Below are 17,930 nucleotides of genomic sequence, written 5' to 3' on the forward strand. Positions count from 1 at the left end.
TAATTATGAGGCACTCTAACAACTTTTTATTTCTCAATAAATAAATAGAATTTGAATTACTATAGTTGTCTTCTATATAAAGATTCACTTATACTTTGGACATCATTTTTCTCACATTTAATGTTGATCCAAGAGAACATAAATGAGTGATGTGGTCATAAAATATACATTGCCATTGCAACGTGTATATGGAAATTGTCTGTGAAGTCCCATTTGAGTGTGGATAAAATACTCTATTTAGATCACCTTGTTAGTGATAAGCATCAACGAAGTTCTCTTTACTGGAGATAACCCATAGAAAAATTCGATGACTAGTATGATGAGGTCAAAATTGAATACCAATGATGAGCTGTCACATGGGCTAAAAAAGGACATGCTAGATAAATGGCCCATAAATGTCCCATTCATAATTTGAGTGGATAGTTTTGTTTGACATGAGTAAGAACCTAATTGTGTCTGATACTTACTTAAGCGGAAAGGGAGCTATGTTTGACATGAGCATTGAGGTATTCAACATGGCTGGATGACAAGATTATCGACCCTCTTGAAAAACGAATGGTTGATAAGATAGAGAAGCTTTCTCAAGGTGGCGTGATCAGACCTTAAAGTACAAGGTTTACCATGTATCCTTTGGAGGGTTACCAAATAATGACAAAAGGGTGTGTATCCTCTTGAGGGAAGCCATACAATGACAAAAATCTCTATACTTGGAGAAGACTATAATTGGCCTGAAGTAAACAAGTTTGAGGGGATCGATTGTGATTAATGAGACATGCAGGCTTAATCAAATCAGTTGGAGCAAAGATTAGGGGAAAGGAGCATCTTTGTTGCCTCAACTACTTGGTCAAACTTCCTTTCATATACAAGATCATGGGGAGGACATATCTGATATGGATGCTTTTATTGGAAGGCATTATCAAAAAAGGAAATCAACAGCAGTGAATCCATAGTGATTGCTTGCCAATTAAAAGTTTATTTTTGATTCCTTTCTTGTTTTATTTTGATAGCCAAGATCCTAAATCAGATCCTATAATTTAGGATCTGTTTTTCCTTAGTAATTAGCTGCATGTTATTTATGATTTATCTTTCCATTGTTATTGAGCTGCCTATATAAAGGGCTTTAATATGAAATAAGAGGGGGATATCTATTCTCTCGAAAGAAATTAGTTTCTCTTAGGAGGGGGCTCTGTCAAGGACGAGTATGCCTTCACCAATTCACCGTAGCTCCAAAAAAAGATTCTCTCGTGTCTAGACCTGTGACTAGATCCTACGCCAAGGCACATAACAATATCCTCTAAATTCACGTTCCCTTAGTTGGATCAATATGACAAGACTATTGATCTAGTCAACCACCACAATTACTATAGGAACATTGTTAAAGGTGCAATCAGTGCAATGATGGTTACAGACTTCTTCCTAACCGTAAAAAAGGGGGCAAGGGAGTAATTAAAGGCCTTGAAGTGTAGGAGCATCCATAATTTCAAGGAGCTAACAAACTAATGACTGGTAACGTTCATAAGCAACAAGAACCAACAAAATATGCTAATTTCTATATGTGGTCAAATACCAATTGATGTAGAACCAACAAGGAACAAGAGCAAGAACAAAGAATTCAGCAAAGAAAAATCAATGTCAAATTAATTAGAGTCCTTAACTAAAATAGTATTATTTGATTAAAAAATTACCAAAATAATATTGGGTTGAAACTATAGACTGAATAAGATTGGGGTCCCACAGTCAGCATGTCACACAAGTAAGGTTGCTTGCATGATAGTGAGCAAGCAGAAAACGCTCTTAGTAAGAGGGTTTTTCCTTTTGCTTAAAAATGCTCTTGCCAGAGCCTCTTTGTCTATGGGTTAAAAAGGGTCTTGCCAGGAGAGTTTTTAAGTACAATTAAAAAAAAAAACTTAAAAAAATTAACCATTTCATGCAGCATATAAGAGTCGAATGAGTGACATGTCAACTTAAAGGATAAAGCCCAAAATAAAGCCATCCAAACAATGATGACTTTGTAGTAAAATGTTACAAAATAATTAATTTACCCCATCATTGTCATATGTCAATTATAACATGGATCACTTACTCAGTTCATTGTGGGCCTTTCCATAGTAGATTTGCAGTGGTTTTCTCCAATGTTCATGTATCATGATAGTGGAAAAATCAGGAATAAAGGCCAAAACAAGCATTTTGTTGGCAAAAGGACTGCCCCCAAATGGCCTGTGGCTGTTTGCAGTGCATAGATTTCATCAAGGCACATGAAATCCACACAAAGATTGCAAAATGGACCACTGAGGGAAACGTTATGCTCTTTTGATTTTACTGTTTGACACTTGAATTTCCTGTGTTAAAAAAACCCTTTTGCCAAGAGTGTTTATTGGCCGGTCTATAAATGCTCTTGCCAAGATCATTTATTGCCACCTATACTCTCCTTCCATACTTAGATTTCTTCTTTGAGGTGTAGTTGTTTTCTTAAAAGTGCTATTGGCAAGAGCCACGCAAGCATCCCTCCTTGCATGGCATGTTGACTGGTGGCCTCTATACTATTCCAATAAATAGCTTTAACCTAGTACTAGTACGGTAATTTTTTTTAAAATAATATTATTTTAGTGAAAAACTCAATTAATAATTAAATTTGTATTGGAGGATACATCCAAAGATATTGTATATATTATTGATCCTTTAGGAAATATGAGATATTTCTCTATTTAGGAATCTAGATAATGGAAACACAATAGAAAGATTAACTAGGAAAGAAATAAACAAAATATGCTAATTTCTATATTTGCTCCTTGAGTAATATCACCCAAAATACTTGCTACCATGCCCTCCATCATACATCTTCAGATTGTTAGAAAACCAGAACTGAAACTAGTTAAGACACTCAATGACGCCTCTCGAAAATAGTATTGGCCGTCTCCAACTATGCAAAGGATCTGAAACTCTATCTTTAGGATTTAACTCAGCTCGGATTTATCATGTTCCCTTTTCGTTTTTCACACTGATGGAAACCTAGCACGTCTCAACCTCAAATTTGGATCCCCAATATGGAAAAGCATTTTGACTGTCTTTGTTATGTGTGTGTGTGTATATATGCTATCTTAAGTCAGCCTCCTTGTATATAAGTGAGCTATTAAATGTCATGTGTATATGCATGCATCTGCTTACTATTCAATGATACATGTACCTAGACAATGCCCTCATATAATGCGTTTTTGAGATGCAAATAACCTATACAATACAAAGGGGGCACAGGATAAGGAGTAACAAATACACCTTGTTTAGATAAGTTGTATTTATTACACCTTATTTTAGGCTCAAACCACTCGTATTGGTTGATAACTAATACACCTTATTCTCACACACCACACCACTAACCAATAAGAGTGCTTTGAGCCTTAAAATGAAATGGAATAAATATAAATTGTCTAAAAACAAGGTATTCTATTACTCATTAGGGCATGGGGTAGAAAAACCCTAATACAAAATACCCATTAATTGACTTTACTAAAATTCAATCACTTTCTGATAGAAATATAGGTTTGGACACTTGGATTATTTTTTGCTCAGGTTCCTTGTCAAAAGACTCAAACTAGGACATCTTCCTTCTATGAATGATTTCTCGATTCAGTTAGTATATTTATGCTTATTTCTGTGTTATGTAAGTGGTCAACCTGATTGGTTTGAAGTTTGGGTTCGCTACAAATGTCAATGCTCTTACCATCCCTCAAAATTCTAAAAGAACCCATTTTAATGATTTCCTTTATAAAGTTAAGTCTGCATTCTTCATCAGGGCTTCCATGAAATTTTCATTCCTACAGTATTTCTTTTTGAAAATGCTCGGCCACAACTTAAGTTCGCTTTCCTGTGAATCATCTAGCTTTGTCCACGCTGGGTTTCCTGGAAAAAAATTTCTTCATGTGCTCCATTCTTAGAACCAGCCACCTCTTTAGACCACACATATATTCAGAAGTCACTCAATTTCTACAATCTTTTCACATAGATCCTTAGGTAGGTTACAAGAACTAATTGTGTAATTTAACTCAAGAGACATTTCTTCCAGCAAATGACAGCCTTGTAGAATCAGCTACTTTGCAAGCCTTGATTGGCTTAGGAATGAAAGTGATAAATTCATGGTTCATTTTTTTTTTAAAAAAGAAATTCATTATTGAAAAAGGCGTTGACCATGCCTATTTTTATATAAACCTCCTTTAGAATTTTGCAAGAAGCCATGTAGAATATTGGAGAGAATCAATGTGATCCTCGGTAAGAGACTTCTGTGGTGGTAAGATGGAAAGAACTTTTTTGTTCTTTAGTGAGCACTGGTTTGAGGACGTCAGCCACCAGTTCTGGTCTTTTTGGTTTGGATATGATGCATAGTCTCTTTAAGTAGAAAAGAAATTGATTTCTTATGCTCTCCCTAGCTTCTGTCTGCTCACATTTCTTCTTTTTGAGTGCCTCTTATCATTTTCAAATGCTCTCCCTGTCTTCTCTCAAAGTCATTTAACTTATTCAGCTACATTTTCTTGGCTTGGACATTTTTTCTTCATTTTGTAGATGTGCTTTTTGAGCTTTCTACTTGTTATTTTTCTGTTGTAAATTTATCCTTTGCATCTTTGGCAGGTTTGGGGCAGTGGAGGCAATCCAATCCACTTGCACTTTCTCAACAGCTTTTGCATAATATTTCATCATCTCCATTTCCAACTAGCACAGGAAAAAGGGCTTCCAATTTTGCTAGTTTGCTCTGTGAAAAGAAACCCTCATTGAAGAGGGATTTACTTCACTGTGGATTTGCAATGTTGGGATGTTTTCCACTTGTGCGCTCTTTAAGTTTTTCTGCAGAGTCGATAAGTTCAGCATCTGGAGAGGCTGAAGACTGGAGATATTGAAACACAAATCTGATTGCAACATGGTCTGGAGGTTTGGTGATCTTCTTAAATACTACTAATCTAAAAAGCATTACATGTGCCAAACTATTTAACAGGCTACTATTCTTCAATACATATTAGATGTTATGCTAGATATGATCCAATTAGTGGAAAACTGCAGTAGACTCTGCAAAATACTCTGCCCCAATTTCCCAGTTTTAGTCCATGAAGTTTCTTCTGGGTTCCAAGCTAAACTATGCCCACAAAAGAAATTAGAGGCCCTTTGATTATGGTTAAAAGTGATGTTCAATTCTAGTAACAGGTGTATTTTAAACGTGTATGGTGAACTTCTTCTATAAAATTCTTTCAAAAAATTGATTCTAAAACACCTAAATTTTCAGGACTAACAGAAAGCTAAAGATAAAAAAGTTCTATGAAATTGTTTCCAAATTCAAAATAATGAAAACAAAGATAAAAAACAAAAAATCTAACTATAATTAATTACTAACATTCTTTTATATTTAAAAAGATTTTCATAAATTTATTTGACCGAGTGAGTACTAGTAATACAAACTATATTGTTTTTCTTTTATAGATGTCGGGAAATAAGGAATATTTTTCAGAATTATCAGATTTGTGGATTATTGTTTATTTCCTATATTTGTGGGTTTTTTTTTTTTTTTTTGGTCAGTTGTTTTTATCTAGTAGTGGGCTGATTTATGGTCCTTAATTTGTGTTTTGTTTCAGATTAGGTGGTTAGATAGTGGTTCCTTATTTCGAGGAAGTGGGCAGTTCTTCTCCTAAATTGTATATATAGCGAGTCTATTGTGCTGGAAATAAGATAGTTTTTCCTCGCTAAATCCTAACATGGTATCAGAGCCATAGGCATTCTATTTCTAGGAAGCTGATACTTTGTTCCGTAGTGACCTTAAGCCTAGCAATCTTGTGACTTGAGAGATCAAGTGCAATTCATTTGGAAGCTATGTCTACTATAACAAAATCGAGTGGTGCATCTAAAGCACCAATTAGAACAACTATTAGCGGGGAGAACAAAAGCAGTACCCCATCTAGAGAATTAAAGAACATCTAGGCAACCTATAGGCTAAATGGTAAGAATTATTTGAAGTGGTCTCAATTGGTTCGTTCATTTCTAAAAGGGAGAGGCGAGCTGAGCCATTTTCTCGGTACTGGACCTAAACAAGGAGACCATACATTTGAAGCTTGGGATGAAGAAGATTTTATGGTAATGTCTTGGTTATGGAATTCAATGCTTTTTGAGATAAGTGATATTGTTATGTTCTTAAGTACAACTAGAGAAATTTGGGATATAGTCAAGCAAACTTATTCTAAAGTTTGAGATGCAACCCAAATTTATGACATTAAAACAAAGATCTCAATAGAAGCATGGAAATGTGAGCTACACATTCTATCGACGCATAAGTTCAAATGAAATAAAGCAAGCATTAAAAAAGATGAAAAATCATAAGGCAGTGAGACTAGATAATATACCAATAGAAGCATGGAAATGCATGGGAGAAGAGGGCATCTCCTGGCTAACGCAACTATTTAACGCCATCCTTAAATAAAAAAAGATGCCAGATGAGTGGAGGAAGAGTACTTTGGTTCCTATATACAAGAACAAAGGAGATGTTCAAAACTGTGAAAATTATAGAGGAATTAAGTTAATGAGTCATACCATGAAACTCTGGGAGAGAGTAATAGAGCAGAGGCTCAGAAAGGAAACAAAGGTGTTAGAAAATCAGTTTGGTTTCATGCCTGGTAGGTCAACAATGGAAGCTATATATTTACTGAGGCGTCTAATGGAAAGGTATCGAGATCATCAGAAGGACCTACATATGGTGTTTATAGATCTAGAAAAGGCCTATGATAGGGTCCCTAGAGAAGTATTAAGGAGGGTTTTAGAGAAGAAAGGAGTTAAAATAGCCTATATACAAGCCCTTAAGGACATGTATCATGGTGTAGAGACAAGGGTCAGAACATGCGGAGGGGATACTGAACCATTTACAACTACAATAGGACTGCATCAAGGTTCTGCACTAAGTCCATACTTATTTACCCTAGTAATGGATGAACTCACTAAAGATATTCAGACAAATGTGCCATGGTGTATGCTATTTGCAGACTACATAGTGTTGGTGGATGAAACAAAAGAAGGAGTGAACACTAAGCTTGAGTTGTGGAGAAACAATTTAGAATCTAAGGGATTTAAATTAAGTAGAAAGAAAACAGAATATATGGAATGCAAATTTAGTAAAAATGCAAGAGTGGATGATGTTATAATAAAATTAGAAGACCAAATCTTACAAAGAAAAGACCATTTTCGATATTTGGGATCAGTGATTCAAAAAGATGGAGAAATCCACGAGGATGTCGCACATAGAATTAAGGCAGGTTGGCTAAAATGGAGAAATGCATCGGGGGTGTTATGTGATGGTAAAATCCTATTAAAATTGAAAGGAAAATTTTATAGGACAGCTATAAGATTAGTCTTGCTGTATGGCTCAGAATGTTGGGCAGTCAAATACCAGCATGAGCAAAAGATGAGTGTAACGGAGATGAGAATGTTAAGATGGATGTGCGGACATACAAAAAAGGATAAAATTAGAAATGAAGTTATTCGTAATAAGGTAGGAGTAGTGCCAATCGAGGAGAAGATGAGAGAGACTAGACTAAGATGGTTTGGTCATGTGAGAAGGAGACTAAGAGACGCTCCTGTGAGGAGAGTTGATGAAATGGAACAATTAGTCACAAAAAGAGGTAGAGGTAGACCCAAGAAGACTTTGGGAGAGACATTAAAATTTGATATGAAATATATGGATCTAAATGAGGATATGAAAAAAGACAGAAATACATGGAAGTCTAAAATTCATGTAGCCGACCCCACATAGTGGGATAAAGGCTGGATATGTTGTTGTTGTAAAACAAAGATCTCAGCAACAAAGCAAGGAAATCGATCAATCACTGAATATTCCAATCTCCTTCAAACTTTGTGGTAAGAAATGGATCGCTACCAATGTATCAAAATGACCTGCAGTGAGGATGTAAATCTACTAAAAAGGTTTATTGAAAAAGACAGGATTTATGAGTTTCTTACTGGTTTAAACATTGAGTTTAATATAGTGAGAGTATAGATACTTGGGAAAGAGGACTTTAAACTCTAGCTATTTTCTATGCTGAGGAAGGAAGGAGAGGAGTCATGCTTGAGAGTCCTACGGTTGAAAATTCTGCACTAATGACAAGAAGAGTACCCATGCAGCATTCCAGTATTGAACACCATGGGGGTGAGGCTAAAAGAACTCCAGATGGGTCTTTTGGTTAAGCAAGGATCTATTATGGTGTACATATTGTAAGAAGCCTAGACATACTATAGACAAATGTTGGAAGTTACATAAAAAGCCACAAGTTGAGAGTAAAAGGACATCAGGCAAGCAGAAGAGGCAGGAGCAGGCCTATGTGGCAAACACACAATAGGTTGGAGAAATGGATTCTTCAGAATCATTAACAATCGAGTTCAACAAGTAAGAAATAAATTACCAAACTAAGACAACTAATTGGATCCCTAGAAAAACCTATCGGATCAAGTACCTATACTCCTAACTTTTTCAAGTATATATTTCTTCTCTCATGCACTAAATGCCTCAAATACTACTCTCTCAAGTGCCTAGATTATTGATTTAGGGGCCACAGATCATATGACATGTTCCTTTCAAAAATTTATTTCGTATACCCCTTGTCCTAGCAACAGAAAAATTACCATAGCTGATGGTACAACCACTATGGTAGTAGGTTAAAGAGATGTGTATATCAATTGATGTCTTAACTTAAAAAATGCCCTACATATACCTAAGTTATTTACTAACCTTGTTTCAATTCAGAAACTCACCACAAATTCTAATTGTAGGGTGATTTTTTATCCCTCTCATTGTGAAATTTAGGAGCAGGACACAAGGAGGATGATTGTACATGCTAAAGAGAGAAGGTCTCTATTATCTTGAGGAACAAAGTGGACAGGAGACTATGGCAGCTAAATTCTCTCTAATGTCCTGTATAACTGAATCCTCACAGTCACGCAAAGAAAGGATTTGGCTACAACACCTACGTCTTGGTCATCCATCTTTTAATGTTTTTAAGATAATGTGTCCTTTATTGTTCAAAGGATTAGTTGGAGAAGACTTTTAATGTGACATATATGAATTTGCAAAACACAAGAGGACATCCTTTCCAATTAATATGAAAAGAAGTCATTTTCCATTTGCTCTTATATATAGTGGCGTCTGGGGTCCATCTCCTATTCCTAATATCACCGGGGCTTGGTGGTTTGTGTCATTTATTGATGATTGTACTTGTGCCCCTTGGATTTATCTTTTAAACAACAAATCTTAAGTGAGTTATGTAGTTCTTGTTTTCTATAATATGGTAAGAACTCAATTCAATGTTGAGATCAAACGAATTCGATCTGATAATGCTAAGGACTATTTCAATCAGTTCCTTACTTCCTATTTCCAAGCAAGAGGCATAATTCATGAGTTCTCATGTGAATACTTCAAAGCAAAATGGGGTGGCCAAAAGAAAGAATGGACATCTAATTATCACTAGAACTCTCTTATTTCAAAGGAATGTTCCAAAACAGTATTGGGGGGAAGCTATCTTAATTGCTACTGATCTCATAAACCAACTACCATCAAGGAATCTAAATTCTCAAAGTCCTCTCCAACTACTGTCTCAATTCCTTCCACAAATTTCAATCTCTGATGGTCTTATACTTGGAATATTTGGGTGTGTAGCATTTGTTCATTTACACTCTCAACAAAGGGAAAAACTTGATCCTAGAGCTCTTAGATGTATTTTTGTGGAATATTCACCTACTCAAAAGGGGTATAAATGTTTTCGTCCACTAACCAAAATATTCTTTGTATTAGTGGATGTTACATTTGCTAAACAAAATCAGTATTTTGTTTAGAATTCCCTTCAAGGGGTGACCTCAATAATTGAGGAAAAGGATAGAGATCTATTTCTTCTTGAGTTGCCATCCTTATTACCTTCTCCTATTCAACACATACAACTTATTGTTACATCCTTAGAACCTGCATCTAACACCCAGTTCAAGCCTCAAGAACAGATACAAAAAGTTTCAGTTTAGGAACCTGAACACCGTCCACTTCAAGTATACTCAAGAAGAAAGAGACTAGTTGCTCCTTCAACACTTGTTCAAGCATCTAAATCAACACCTGTTCAAGCATCTGAATTCGCACCTGGTCCTAATTAAATTGAACTTGTTAATGATATATCTAACTCAAGTGATAGTGATCTACCTATTGCTACTTGCAAAGGAACTGGAACCTGTAGAAAACACCCCATGCACGTATTCATGTCCTATAAAAATTTTTCTTCTAGTCATAAAGTCTTTCTCACCAACATTAGCTCAATTCCCATACCAAAAACAGTATCTGAGGCATTAAGCAATGAGAATTGGAGAGATGCTATGACGGTAGAGATGTAGGCACTTGAAAAGAATAGGACGTGGGATCCAGTAAGGCTGCCTAAAGGGAAGATGCCAATGGTGTGTTGGTGGATATTCACAATGAAATACAACTTAGATGGGTTATTAGAAAGATATAAAGCAAGGTTAGTTGCTAAGGGCTATACCCAAACCTATGGTGTGGATTATCTTGAAACCTTTACTCTAGTTGCAAAAATGAATACCAATAAGATATTGCTATCCCTATCAGCTAACTTTAGTTGGAAATCACAACAATTTGATGTGAAAAATGTCTTTCTACATGGAGATCTAGAGGAATAAATCTATATGGAAGTACCACTAGGATTGAGTTCAACAAAAGAAAAAAGGCAGTATGTAGGTCAAACAAAGCTCTATATGGGTTGAAGCAATCACCAAGAGCTTGGTTTGAAAATTTTACCAAAGCCATGCTAAAGTTGGGATACAAACAAAGCCAAGGAAACCATACTCTATTCATAAGACATTCTGTTGCTAAAAAAATAACTATTTTGTTGGTTTATGTAGATGATATTATAATGACAAGAGATGAATTGGAAGGAATGGAAAGTCTAAAGAAGTGTTTAATAAAGGGCTTTGAAATTAAAGAGCAAGGCAAGCTAAATTATTTTTTGGGCATTGAAGTAGCTCACTCTCAGCAAGGGATTTTCATATCCCAACAGAAGTACATTCTTGATTTATAAAGTGAGATTAGTATGCTAGGATGCAGGCTAACTAAAACCCCTATTGAGCCTAACCATAGACTAAGTAGTAGTCTTGAAGATACAGCAACAGATAAAGTTCTCTACCAAAGATTAGTTGGGAGACTCATTTATCTATCACATATTAGGCCTGACATAGCATATACAACGGGAGTTGTTAGTCAATTCATGCACAATCCTAAGGAGGTACACCTAAAAGCAGTGTATAGAATTTTGCATTATCTAAAGGGTACACCAGGCAAGGGAATTTTGTTCAAAAGAGGGCAAGAACTAACTCTTGAAGCCTATACGGATACTGACTATGCAGGGTCAATAGTTGGTAGGAGGTCAACATCCGGGTATTCCACTTTCCTAAGGGGGAATATTGTGACTTTGAGGAGCAAGAAGCAAAATGTGGTGTTAAGATCAAGTGCATAGGCAGAATTTAGGTCCATGGCCCTTGGAATTTGTGAGTTACTATGGATAAAAATAATTCTAGAAGATCTGAAAGTCAAATGGAAGGATCCTATGAAGATATATTGTAATAATAAGTCAGCTTTTAATATTACACACAATTTAGTGCAACATGATCGGACTAAACATGTGGAAGTTGACAGGCATTTTTTAAAAGAAAAGCTTGAAAGTGGTCTAATTTGTACTCCATTTGTGCCTATAAGAAGTCAGCTTGCAGATTTACTCACCAAAGGCTTTCCAGGGACTGCTTTTCAACGGTTAACAAGCAAGCTGGGAATAGAGGATATACATTCACCAATTTGAGGGGGAGTGTTGGGAGATAAGGAATATTTTTCAGAATTATTAGATTTATGGATTATTGTTTGTTTCCTATAGTTGTGGGTTGTTGTTTTTTAGTGTTTTTATCTGGTAGTGGACTGATTTATGGTCCTTAATTTGTGTTTTGTTTTAGATTAGGTGGTTAGATAGTGGTTCCTTATTTTAAGGAAACGGGTAGTTCTTCTCCTAAATTGTATATAGTGAGTTTATTGTGCTAGAAATAAGATAATTTTTGCTTGCTAAATCCTAACAATTGATGCTTTTAATTTATATTTAAAATATCCCTTATTGGACATGGGAGCCCAATAGTAAAAAAAAACAAAGAAATTAAAGTAACATGATATATTTGGACGAGTGTCTAATATGTACTCCATGGTTGCCCTCCTTAGGACAATGTTGCAATTCCTGAGGGTGCAGATGCACAATCCGTGGTACCTGATATCTCTCATACTAAACAACCAACTTCTATATATATGATCTCTACTGAGGAGTTGGCTGAGTATCGTTAGTTTCTGGCAGCTCGACGGGCCTCATCCCCCATAGCTTCTATTGCCCAGGGATCTCTTTCTTCTACTCAGTCCCTCATTAGTACTCATATATGTCTTACAAATCTTTATTCTCTCATTTTGATTCATTTTCTTCCTTTCCTCCCATCACTGTGACTAATGGGTTTAAAACCCTTCCCACTAATATCAGTGGGGTTGATCCACTTCTATCTCTCTCTCTTAATTATGTTTTACATGTTCCTAATTGCCCATATAGTCTCATTTTTATTAGTCGTCTCATTCGTTCTTTTAATTATTGTGTCATCTTTGATTCTGATTCTATTCTTATGCAGGATTGGGGTACAGGACGGATGATTGGCACCAGGCGTGACTTTAAGAGACTTTACCATCTTGCCTTGTCGTTATATATGGCATTTGCCTATGCTACTTTGTCTTCGTTGACTTTTCTAGAATGCGAGTCTTGTCAACTAGGCAAACATGTTCATTCTTCTTATTCTAGTCGTCTTAATAAATGAGTTAATGCTCCTTTTGATCTTATACATTCTGACATTTGGGGTCCTAGTAGAGTCAAGTCTAAACAGAGTTTCTCCTATTTTGTTACATTCATTGATGATCATTCTCGTTGTACTTGACTTTATTTAACGAAAGATTGTATTGAATTGCAATCTTTATTCACTTCCTTTTGTAATGAAATTTCTACTCAATTTGGTCATACCATTCGGATCCTTCGCAGTGATAATGCCAAGGAATATTGTTCTCATGCATTTCAAGCTTTGCTCTCATCACGGGGTATTGTTCATTAGTTCTCTTGTCCTTATACTCCACAACAAAATGGGGTGGCTGAACATGAAAATCGTCATCTCATTGAGACTGCTTAGACGCTTCTCCTTCACATACATGTTCCTGTTGTTTTTTAGGATACCACTTTTCTCACTTCTAGTTATCCGATCAACTGAATGCCGTCCACTGTTTTGAATGGAGCCATTTCACATACTTTACTTTTTCCTCGTGATCCCATCTATCCTATCCTCCCCCGTGTCTTTAGATCAACTTGTTTTGTCCATCTTCTTTCCCTTGGTCGTGATAAATTATCTCCTCGCTCGATCAAGTGTGTATTTCTAGGCTACTCTCGTCATCAAAAGGGATACAAGTGCCACTCTCTTGAATTTGGTAGATACTTTCTCTATTCTGATGTCACATTCTTTGAGTTTACACATTTTTTCTCTTCCTTGTCTGATGGGTCTTCTTCCTCCCTTCATGAGGTTCTTCATGTCCCTTCTTTTCCTCCTATGGTCCCAGTACTTGTTCATATTCCTCTTGTTCTTCTTTAGACTTATCAGTGTCGTCTTAAGCCTCCATTAGTGCCTCCAGCTCCAGCTCCTCCTATTGTCGGTGATGGTATTCGTTCAGACTCATGTCTTCCTCCAGTTGGTGCCATTATTCCATCTCCCTCCAACTCTGCCCAAGCTCCTATTCACTGTGGCACACATTACACTCGAAATCCTTATCCCATTTATACTTTTGTGAGCTATCACCGTTTGTCACTTGTTTATTCGGCTTTTGTATTTGCTATCTCTTTTGTTTCTATTCCTAAGACAGATGCTGAAGCTTTTTCTCACCTTAGGTGGAGACATGCTATAGATGAGGAGATGTCTGCCTTGCTGCCTAATGTGGCGTGGGATCTAGTTCCTCTCCCTCCGAGGAAGTCTGCTATTGGTTGTCGGTGGGTGTTGGTTCAGATGGCTTTCTTGATCGTCTGAAGGCTTGGTTGGTTGCTAAGGGTTATACTCAAATTTTTGGCCTAGACTATGGTGATACATTTTCTCCCATAGCTAAGATTTCTTCTATTTGTGTTTTTCTTGCAATGGCCACTATTCAACAGTGGCCTCTTTATCAATTGGATATTAAAAATGCTTTTCTTCATGGCAACCTTCAAGAGGAAGTGTATTGGAGCAACCTCTTGAGTTTGTTGCTCAGGGGGAGTCTCAATTGGTATGTCGCCTAAAGAAGTCCTTATAATGGCCTAAAACAATCTCCTGTGTGCTAGTTTGGTTGCTTTAGTTTTGCCATCCAATCTTTTGGTATGAGTAGAAGTGAAGCTAATCATTCTATTTTCTATCACCATTCTCCTAGTGGGGTCATGTTATTGGTGATGTATGTAGATGACATTGTTATTGCAGGAGATGATAAGGTTGGTATTGAGCAGTTGAAGACTCATTTGCATTCTCATTTTCAGACCAAGAATTTGGGCAGGTTGAAGTATTTTCTTGGCATTGAGGTAGCTCAATTTGCCCATAATGTGCGCCTCTCTCAAAGGAAGTATGCCATAGATATTTTGGAAAAGACCAGTATGCTTGATTCCTAGCCTATATATACTCTTATGGATCCTAATGCCTAATGTTAAGCTTGTACCAAGACAGTGGGAAGCCATTGGAGGATCCTTGGCAATATAGGAGGCTGGTTGGGAAGCTTACTTACTTCACTATTGCACGACCAAATATCTCTTTTGTTGTTAGTGTGGTAAGTCTATTCTTGGACTCCCTTTGTGATAGTCACTGGCATGCTTTAATGCATATCTTCAGATACATTAAAAGTGCTCCTGGTAAAGGCTTGTTGTTTGAGAACAAAGAAAACAAGTACATTGTTGGATACACTAATGCAGATTGGGCTGCTTATCCTATAGATAGGCGCTCTACCTTGGGTTACTGTATCTTGTTTGCAGGAAATTTAGTGTCTTGAAAGAGTAAGAAGCAAAATATTGTGGCTAGATCTAGTGCAGAAACGAAATATTGAGCCGTGGCTTTAGCCACATGTGAGTTGATTTGGCTCAAGCAACTTCTTACTTAATTGAAATTTGGATATTCAAGGCCTATGCAACTTATTTGTGATAATCAGACGGCTTTTCATATTGCCTCTAATCTAGTTTTTTATAAGTGGACCAAACATATAGAGATAGACTGTCACTTTGTGATATGGAAATTTATTTCTGGAGATATTACTACCTCATTTGTTGGCTCTAATGACCAGCTGACTAATCTTCTTACCAAAGCATTACGGGGTCCACTGCTTGCCTACATTTATACTATCAAAGTAGGCGCATATATAATATATATGCTGAATAGTATTGTACATATATATTAGAAAGATATGTTGTCCCATGGTTATACCTTGTAGATTGTGTGTGTGTGTGTGTTTATACACCTCATTGTGAATAAAATAATCTAAAAACTGTTCTCCTCTCAAAACACAATACAGGTTTAACTTTGCATGCAGCTTGGCAAAGCTTCTCAATTCTTCGACTCTTGAAGCTGCCGCTCCCAGGTTTGTCCATTTCTCTTCATCAGTATATTTGTGTTGTCATATATGAGAAAAATCAATCATTCAAAATCTTCAAAATCTAGAACATATTGATTTGAGTGTGCTAAATCTCATTGAGGAATCTTGGAAAAAGTGTAGACTTATTATACCCATTGGAAAATTGAGAGAAGTTGCAATACGTGCATCTCTGGTCACTTTTATCTGCACTCTTCACGTGGCATCTTTTCTGACTGGATTTGCAGGTATATGGTATATCATTCTTGTCAATAAGTTCTACTTTTATTTTTAAGAATTCTCTTTTAATGCTCTCCTTTCTGGCATACCTTCAATTTCTTTCCGAATATTTTTTATGTAATTCTTTTGTTGTATAACATACATTAATACTGAAAATTTTAAGAACTTAAATTTCACAGATTACTTTATTACTTATAAGATATGAATCAGATGCAAATATGAACATAGAATAGTGGAAGCAAGAAAAGGACTTAATATCTGATGGCTGTACCATAAATGAGAAACCATGGTGGCAACTGACTCATAGCCTGCTTGTAAGTTTCTTGTGGGATTCTTTGTCATCTTTTTGTCACATTTTGAATTCTGACATAGACCTTGAACTATTATTTGAATGAATCACTTGTTTGGAGATTTTCGAGTTGAAGGCCAATATAATATACCATTCCAAACTGTCCTTGTATGGACTAGGATTAGGATTAGGATTATACCTTGTAAGGTGAACTTGTTGGATTAGTATTACTACCTTGTAAGGATCTGGAAATCCTTTGGATTCCTATCTCCTTTGTATGAAGGGTGAGCGGAAATCATTGCGGGCTTGATGCTCCTAGGCCTCTATTCCATGCTCCAGTTTGTCACATTGCACCTTTACAATTTCAATCCTAGTGTTGACTCTTGGAACATATATTTGGAAATCTTCATGACATTTAAGTTGTGTAGAGACTGTCCAATGGCGCAAGAATTAATTTTGTTGGACATCAGAATAATAAGTTATAAACCAATTATTGGTGCGATGTCAAGTTTGCCTTTTTGGGATTTCTTCAGTTTTGCCTGAAAAGTGATCCTGCTTGTCCTTGGCTTGTGCCGTGACTTGATCCATTTCAAACACATTTCTAAATGCTTTTAGAAGAACGCATTGTTCCGTTGAATTCTAAAGATTTAATGAATTACAACTTGATTGGTAATGAAATTGACAATACACACACCACCATACTAGGCCTCATGCCCTTTCTAGAAACAAGGATAAACAAAGAGTGGTACTTTTCTGGATAGCACTCATGATATGGATCATGTGAACCAAGAGATATGTTCTGATATTAGTTGGGCTACTGGTAATTTCTTAAATTATGTGCCAGACTTGATTTTACTTGTTCATGGGTTTTGTGATTATGTGAACTGCTTCAAATACATTTCTAAGCACACTAAGAAAAAGTAAATTATATCTGTTAATTGAACTATAAAACTTGTGAAATAATAACTCAATTGACAATATACTAGACTTAGAGGACCTATTTAAACATGACAAATTATTGATGAAAAATAATTATTCCTACTACTCTTCTTCCTCTATTCTTATTCTCTATACTTCATATTTTTTTTTTCCTACAAAACCTGGTGCTGAAAATTTTCATTTAGGTTCTGTTTGTTTCGATATAAAATATTTTACATTGGAAAATATTTTTGATGTAAAATGTTTTACACAAAAAAGAATTTTTTATTTTTTTTTCTGGTGTTTGGTTTGCATGGTAAAGTGTGTTCCAAAAATTAGTTGTATGTACATATAACATCTTTATATGTGCGTGTATGTATGTATGTATCCACACTCGTGTGTGCATATATATATATATATTTGTGAATGGATGTATATCTGTGTGCATGTGTATGTATATTTTGTTAGATATGAGCCCTAAAGACCAGTTCCAGTGACACAAAGGGACTCGATCTTGTAATTCTTTAAATATTATTTAAATGGCAAGTTTATGTTTTTATTTAAATTGCAATATGGTTTAAATTATAAAACATATATCCATTAGTATAATAAGAAGTGGATACCATTCTTAAGTGTTAAGAATACGAGTTACGGATAATCCACAATTTGTTATACTATAAACATGTTCCTGGCCATAGAATTCCTATCATGGATGATAGCAACTCGTAAAGGCCAGCACATTGTCTTCCTCCTTGTTTCAGTATGAGATACTGAAAGATAAGGTTGGTGAGT

General features: G+C 35.9%; 2 protein-coding genes across 28 annotated transcripts in view; both read left to right on the forward strand.

Moving 5' to 3' along the window:
* The window catches only part of LOC127794289 (transcription initiation factor TFIID subunit 12b-like), an 80,217-nt gene that overhangs the window by 32,006 nt on the left and 30,281 nt on the right, over positions 1–17,930 (forward strand). For 20 of the 27 annotated variants that reach the window (XR_008021617.1, XR_008021607.1, XR_008021616.1 and 17 more), the window contains exons 8-11: positions 4,621–4,917; positions 12,712–14,899; positions 15,635–15,700; positions 15,836–15,939. The gene's annotated coding sequence lies outside the window, so the exon portion shown is untranslated. The remainder of the gene's footprint in view (positions 1–4,620; positions 4,918–12,711; positions 14,900–15,634; positions 15,701–15,835; positions 15,940–17,930) is intronic. The other 7 variants (XR_008021608.1, XR_008021620.1, XR_008021599.1 and 4 more) reach the window with 6 other exon arrangements.
* On the forward strand, positions 14,532–15,118 carry LOC127794781 (uncharacterized mitochondrial protein AtMg00810-like). Its single transcript, XM_052326030.1, has 2 exons — positions 14,532–14,698; positions 14,962–15,118. Exons 1-2 carry the CDS (start codon positions 14,532–14,534, stop codon positions 15,116–15,118), a joined length of 324 nt encoding a protein of 107 aa, XP_052181990.1.

This window comes from Diospyros lotus, chromosome 2 (assembly GCF_014633365.1).
Source record: "Diospyros lotus cultivar Yz01 chromosome 2, ASM1463336v1, whole genome shotgun sequence".
NCBI lineage: Eukaryota > Viridiplantae > Streptophyta > Magnoliopsida > Ericales > Ebenaceae > Diospyros > Diospyros lotus.

Coding starts and splice junctions, on each gene's coding strand:
- LOC127794781 (XM_052326030.1), top strand. CDS start 14,532: ATGTATGTAGATGACATTGTTATTGCAGGAGATGATAAGGTTGGTATT. Junction 14,699..14,961: donor GTGCGCCTCTCTCAAAGGAA/GTATGCCATAGA, acceptor GCATATCTTCAG/ATACATTAAAAGTGCTCCTG.